A 7,500-nucleotide genomic window follows, 5' to 3' on the forward strand; every position below is an offset into this window, starting at 1 on the left:
AAGTATTCAGCAATGCTGTTTTTAAGATTTACAATAATGCGAGATTATATGCTTATAGAAAAGACTTTTTATAGCATATATCTATGAAGAGATTTCTTGGTAGATTTACTACCTTTTTGTACCATTGTCCAGAGAAAAATATCTATTAATTTTTAAATTTTTCAATTTTTAACCTTTTTTTTATTGGTGCCTTTTCTTCCTTCTTTCTTCTCTTTTTTTGTAATTGGCAGATTTTCATTTTGGGAAACGAGGACTTTGATTTATTTTGAAGGTTAAATTAAAGGTTAAAAGAAAACATCATTGTAGTTATCAGTATTTTATTTACACTCATAAAACATGGCTTGCTCTTCATAGAACAGCAAATGTTTAACGTTTTTCATTCGTTTGAAGACATGAAGTCCATTCATGCCTAAGGAAAAAAAAAAACACTGCTATTAATTCCAGTAATGTTGATCAGTCTGGAAAAGAATGAAAATGACTGCTTGATACCTAGGACACCCTCTTATTTAGGAGCTAAGAATAGCACTTCTTAATATCCTACAGTAGTCCAATTAGGGTTCCCACTCTAGGACGTGAACTTGAAACTCTTGGGGTGTCAAGGGGAAGCAGCTTCGTCCCGGGGATGTGTGTTTCACGCTGAGTTCACGTTTTCTCGAAATTCCAGTAATTTTCAGCTCAAAGAGTCTTGGTTTACAATATATACTGTGCATATATATGTGTATATTTTTTCAGTATATTTCAGGTTTCTTCTTTTCGTTTTCAACAAAGTGAATGTTTTAGGTGAAACAATTACTTACACAGAAGCACTAATAAAGCTTAGTCAAAATGGACTAAGCTTCATCACATCCACTCCACACGTACTTAGAAAACGCAGTCACATAATCGACTAAAACATTAAACAAACACAAAAGACAAATGTTCATGTGTTCTAGAAGGAATAAACTAGATGGAATGAATTACAAGGCACTAGCTGAGCATTAATATTATATATATGGAGAGTTTATATTCATAATATTACAAGCAACATGACTTGAATGCCTAAACATCATGACAATCATGCAGATGTCTTACGAAACCATAGAAGTACGCAAATTAAAGCATAAAAAACTGAGTATCACGAAACCATCCTAAATCGGTAGAATTTCTTTCTTCATTTGTCCATAGAGAGAAGCTTCTGAACAAGGAGAGCATTCACATGTTCTTGACAGGCAAAGCACAAGCAATCGCTGAACATCATAGGAGTTCTATTTTATCACAGAAATGGAACTTTAATTAAGGAATACTGTTGCAACACCTCCTTCCTCTGCTGATAATGTTCTGGTTGTTGAGAAGCTTCTTGTGTCCTTCCACGCTCCTTTTTTTGTTTTTTTTCCTGGCAATTTTACCTCAGGTGTGGTAATGTATATGATGACTCTGAAGGGAAAATTTCCAGGAAAAAGTTCTGATTAACTCTGGAGTTTCTTAGTTTAATGTCAGAGTAAAAATAAGGATTTGAAATGGCCACGTCTGTATTTCTTAATATTCTGCATTTGATGTGGTCTTGATTACGAATTAAATGAACTTGCAAAACAAGGACACAGGTTCTTCCTAATATGCTAAAACTTCTATGTATGTCATGAAAATGCTGACTAACAAAAACTTGAATTATATATCAAAATCATGGTTTTCATGAACAAAAAATGAATGATTTATGACTATATGAAGAGAACAGTAACACAGTAACAAAATACAAAAAAAAAAGTTTGACTTGGATCACATAAGATTTTAAAAAGATTAAACATATCTGAATTATAAAAAAACATGACATTGTAACAAAAATAAGAAATCACTTAGAACAGTTACAAAACTTCAATTCAATGAAAATGAAAATCTTTGCACACAAAATGGTATGATTAGTCATGCATTCAGTCACATATTCTTATTTAAACAAAGGTAATATATATACAGAGGTTTGGCACATTTACCTAATACCCTGAATGCCTCATTAAACAAATGAATATAATTACTTCAATAATGGGGATAAAAGTTATATGAAAGACATGCAATATGTTTTATATACAAGTATGCATTAAATATGTGATTACTGATATGTGATCGGGATGTGTGTGTGTGTGTTTGTTTGTGTGCATGTGCAATTGTGCATGTGCGTGTGCTTGTGCATGTGCTTGTGTGTGTGTGTGTGTGTGTGTGTGTGTGTGTGTGTGTGTGTGTGTGTGTGTGTGTGTGTGTGTGTGTGTGTGTGTGTGTGTGTGTGTGTGTGTGTGTGTATACCTGTGTGCGTATATGCGTGCGCGTATACACACACACACGTGTGTATATACACACGTGTTTGTGTGTGTGTGTGTGTGTGTGTGTGTGTGTGTGTGTGTGTGCGTGTATGCACGTGGGTGTGCGTGTGCGTGTTCGTGTGCGTGTGTATACCTGTGTGCGTGTATGCACGTGGGTGTGCGTGTGTATACCTGTGTGCGTGTATGCGTGGGCGTGGGTGTACGTGTTAAATGCTCAGAAAAAAGAGATCAAAATTATTCAAAATTCCACAGATTAATTAATCCTTACAACACTAATTATCATGTTCGAGAAACGATAGCATCGTCATACTTTCAACACATCACAAGCAGTTTTCACAGAGGATACAAAGTATTTTCTCAAGAAACAACTACGGTCATGAACACATAAAGACAAGAAATTATACTTCAAACATACACCATTCATCTCATAATCAGCTTTGTAAAAATCTTTCTCACTAAACAAGATCGAACAAATACAACTAAACATATACATCACTTAATAGCATAAAAACTTGCAAACACATCCAAGTATCCGTATCACACTAGAACAATTAGCTAGCATTTCAATGACAGGTTTATTGACGAAAGCAAAGAGCATGAAAATAGTCGCTCTCTGTACAAGGTCCCATCTGGACGTAGTTACAGTTAAACATTACATAATCCATCTGCATATACTTTGTCCGAATGATAAGAGAAAATAGTCTCGAAATTGTTACATCAGAACACATGTTGCACAACAATTCAAAGTTCAACGATATCAGCATCGATAAGAATGTAACGTGGACTGCAGTAATTCCTCATGCATACATGAGGATGAAAATCAAGCAAGCGTATGTCAGTTTTGATATTAATTTTCAAACATAACTATATGTTCAGAGAATACATGCATACTAATATCATCCGACATTATATCCTACTGCGAATAAACTCGACGTAAATTTCTACCTCCATCGATATTGTTAGCTACGCTCTACTATACCTTGAAACGACAAAAGTGATCGACAAAAGTATCAAGCTGCGTATGAATAAGAGCCCACAGGATGGAAAATATAGAGTCGTAATATATCACTGTATATATGTTGTATTTTAGGTAAACTCGTGAATTCATCCAGTGAATTCAAGTCAATACTCTAGAGGATTACTCGACTAGTCATTCCTAAGTACTAACAACTATAAATTAATTCACAGTAAAAATAAATAGAATAAAGAAAAACTACAACGAAATAAAACGTAAAACCACGTGATAAGATATGATAACAATATTGTGTATAAAATGAGCATACACTATATAACGGCCCTAGAAGTCACTTCTTATAGGTAATTCTAACTATAATTAAGATCTTATTTGAGGAAGAAAAACGACGTCTCAAGCGTAGACAACAAACGAACGTAAATCATAAATGGAAAATTTCACAAAAAAAAAAAAAAAAAAAAAAAATGAAAACAATATTACGAAATCAGTCTGACTAAGGACTAGCACAGCCTTTTGGTGCATTGGGAGGGGAGTCTTTCAGGAACATGTGGGGGGTGGGGGGAGGGGGGGGAAGGGGGAAGGGGGGGGTAGAGGGGGAAGGGTTCAGAGGTGGTTCGTGTCATCTCTCTCATCGCTATCTCGTTCATGAATTCGTTCGTGGCAAGGGGCGTGTCGCTACCGGTGGGCCTTGGTAGTTGCATCCTTGGGATTCATATTGGTTCTTCTTCTCACAGCCTCTGCACAGACGTTGTCTCTCTGGTATTTCAGGACCACTGTGGGAAGAATATATAAAAAAAACAAAAAAATAAATATAAACACACAACACACACACACACACATATATAGTGGAATATAAACTTGGTAGTGGACAAAACCTATTTGGTTAAAAACTTTTGAGGTCCATTTTTCTCTATACCATTTTTTATTCCTTCGTATTGCTCTTCTAAATGCTAATTGTAGGAGAAAGTAGGATTTTTTTTTTTAATGTGTATATATTTTCTATTCAATTATCAACAAACAATACTTTATGGCGTCTTTCAAAAAAATCTTAAATAAAAATCATGTATTTTATATATATATATATATATATATATATATATATATATATATATATATATATATATATATATATATAATCATAAATACTATCCAACTTTCTTCAAAGATTCCTCCAAACAAAAATAACTTAAAAAGAAAAATTAAGAAACACACAATTGCAACCCCGTAAAAGCGTCAAAACCCGGACTCACTTTCGATATAGAGGATGAAGCCCGTGATGAGGAGGAGCACCAGAAGCGAGAAGACGGTGGTGATGGCGAAGATGATGCCGCAGCTGCACTGGTGGCACTTGGGGCGCGGTCGGACAGGCTGGTACTTGTCCAGGGCCGTGAAGGTTGGAGGAGGATTCACCGAAGAGCACGTCGAGGAACAGTCGTCCTGCTGCAGGAGAAGAGGAAGGAAAGGGGAAGTCGTGCGTTAGTCTTTTGTTTTGGTTTTCGTTTTTGACTCGGCTGCGGTTTTGTCTCATGTGGATTTCTTTGTGAGTTTCCCTTAATGCGGAAACGAATTTGGGTGAGCACTACGGTCTTCGATGGATTTATTCTGAACAAGATTTAATAAAAACAACATAGAAAAAAAAAATGAAAGAATACACGAATATTTCGATGACCTTTTCGCCCAAAGTGCGACATTGAATCACAGTCTCTCAAGTAAACAGAAATTGGAATTTGGTTTACGAACTACGAAACAACGGTTTAAAAAGGGGTTACTCGACAGATGTATAAACCAAGAGGTCCGAGCCCCGTTTCGTACCTTCCACTGACACTCCTTGCATGGCTGAGAGTCGTACACGCACCCCTTGTGGGAGCACCAGAGCGTCGCCCTCGGGATGTGCCAGTACGTGTCGTAGAGCGACGACCCCGTGCCCAGGTCCTTCTCCCCGGCGCCGCCCTTCTCCATGGTCGACGACCCGTACTTATTCTCGAAGGTCCTGGGCAGCTCGGGCGTGGGCGGGTGGAGCATGTAGCGCGCCTCGTACTTCTTCTCAGAGTTGAGTTTGGGCCGCACCATGTAGCGCGACTCGGAGCGCCAGTGCGGCTTGGGCGACGGCGGCCGCATGCGGCGGCTGGAGGGCGCTGCGGCGGGCAGGGCGGGGCGGTCGTCGTAGCGGGAGTAGTCCTGCGTGGTGGCGGGACCAAGCATGAAGTTGGGCTCGTAGCGCGAAGCCTCGGGGGTCGGGGTGCGAAGGGCATGGCTCAGGCGAGACGGGTCCAGCACCCTGCCCATGCCCATCACGCTGTAGCGGGTCGGGTGGTGGATGGGCGCGGCGCCCCCCAGCATGTACTTGGTCGATCCGCCGGATCCCGAACTCATCGTGGCGCCGCCGGACGCGAAGGGCGTGGGTCGTTGCTGCGGGGGAGAGGGAGGGGGGTTAGGGGGGCTTGCAAGTCAGGAAAGGAATAAGCAAATGACTAAACAAATACGTGAATAAAGAGATGAACAACGAATTAAAGGATTAAGAAAAACAAACAAACAAAAACAAACAAACAAACAAACAAAAAACGAAAGAGAGAGAGAGAGAGAGAATGGCACGCACACAAATAAACAGACATTCACTCGATGAAGTGTAAACCACACCTCGTGATCGAATGTTCTCGGTTAACCAACGCGTGATCGACTTATAACACAGAAAGGAATATGGAGACACCGAGGGTCAGTTTGCGTGTTGGAACTGACCCCAATGAGCGGCTGACCTAATTACATGTATATATATATATATATAATTATATATATATATATATATATATATATATATATATTATATATGTATATATATATATATATATATATGTGTGTGTGTGTGTGTGTGTGTGTGTGTGTGTGTGTGTGTATGTATGTATGTATATATATATATATATATATATATATATATACATGTGTGTGTGTGTGTGCGTATATACACACACACACACACACACACACACACACATACAAACATACGCACACACACACAGGTATTTGCGGGAACGGCAGGTGAGTCTGAACCCTTCATGAAAGTACAAACAGGTGTTGACCCTAACCTTACTTGCGCTGCCCGATGACGCAACACAAGGTGGGGTGGGTGGGAGGGTGGGGTTAGAGAAGAGAGGAGGGGAGGGTGGGGTTAGAGGAGGAGGAGGAGGAGGGAAGAGGAGAGGGAGGGGAGGAAGGGAAAGTAGAACGATGGGGTAGGTCGAGAGGTGGGGAGGGGAGGGAGGGGAGGGGAAAGGAGGGGAGGGGAGGGGGAACAGAGGGGGGGGAAGGATTCCTGGAAAGAGAAGCAGGGTATGAGGAAGGGGAGGCAAAGGGGAGGGGGAGGGATGAGATAGGGGTAGCGGTGGAGGTAAAGGGGTAGAAGGGAGGGGGGAAGGGGGGTTGTAGGGATGAGGGGGGTGAGGAGAAGGGGAGAAAGAAGCATACCTCTAATATTATTCACTTCTCTCTTAAAGTCCTACATATTTATGTATCCATTTGTAATTATTTTAATTGTTTTGTGTCACTCCCATTTTCATCATCTTTGTCTATATATCTCCCGGTCTCTTTATCTATCTACAATCTATCTACTTAAAAACGTATATCTTTATATGTATATATATTTATATATATATATACATATATTTATATATAGATATAGATAGATAGATAGATAGATATAAAATGCAATCTGTTGACAGGTAGAAAACAGTTACTTTTTTATTATTATTATTATTTGTTTGTGATTACATTGCAAATGGGAAGAATCCTAGTGTTGCTTTTCATACTTGCAAAAGAAAGGAATTCTTTTGTTATTTACTTACTCTACGGTAAATTTTCATGATAACTATAATCATGATAATGATAATAATAGTAGTAATGATGATAGATAATGATCAGAAAGACGATGATGATAACAATAACAATAATCATCATAATGATCATAATGATAATTACAGTAATAATGAAAATAATAATAGTAATAATAAAAATAGTAATAGTAATAATAAAAATAATGATAGTAATAATAAAGATAATAATAGTAATAATAAAAATAGTAATAGTAATAATAAGAATAATGATAGTAATAATAAAGATAATAATAGTAATAATAAAAATAATGATAGTAACAAGATAACAAAATAACAACTAGAACTGTGAATCAAGTCCATTACCTTGTAAACCCGACTCCGTTGACTATAAAACCACAGATAAACAAACACAAAC

At 38.2% G+C, this 7,500-nt stretch overlaps 1 protein-coding gene across 1 annotated transcript in view; it reads right to left on the minus strand.

Annotated features, from left to right (window-relative positions):
- Nucleotides 1–1,150: 1,150 nt before the first annotated feature.
- LOC122251980 (uncharacterized) overlaps nucleotides 1,151–7,500 on the minus strand; it is a 214,409-nt gene continuing 208,059 nt past the window's right edge. Inside the window, exons 3-7 of the mRNA XM_086553762.1 lie at nucleotides 5,074–5,670; nucleotides 4,512–4,701; nucleotides 3,941–4,034; nucleotides 1,386–1,523; nucleotides 1,151–1,244 (exon numbers count right to left, since the gene is read on the minus strand). Of these exons, the coding sequence (XP_086409888.1) occupies nucleotides 1,151–1,244; nucleotides 1,386–1,523; nucleotides 3,941–4,034; nucleotides 4,512–4,701; nucleotides 5,074–5,670 (1,113 nt within the window). The remainder of the gene's footprint in view (nucleotides 1,245–1,385; nucleotides 1,524–3,940; nucleotides 4,035–4,511; nucleotides 4,702–5,073; nucleotides 5,671–7,500) is intronic.

Source organism: Penaeus japonicus, unplaced genomic scaffold (assembly GCF_977035675.1).
Source record: "Penaeus japonicus unplaced genomic scaffold, GWHDUDI00000001_assembly GWHDUDI00000028, whole genome shotgun sequence".
NCBI lineage: Eukaryota > Metazoa > Arthropoda > Malacostraca > Decapoda > Penaeidae > Penaeus > Penaeus japonicus.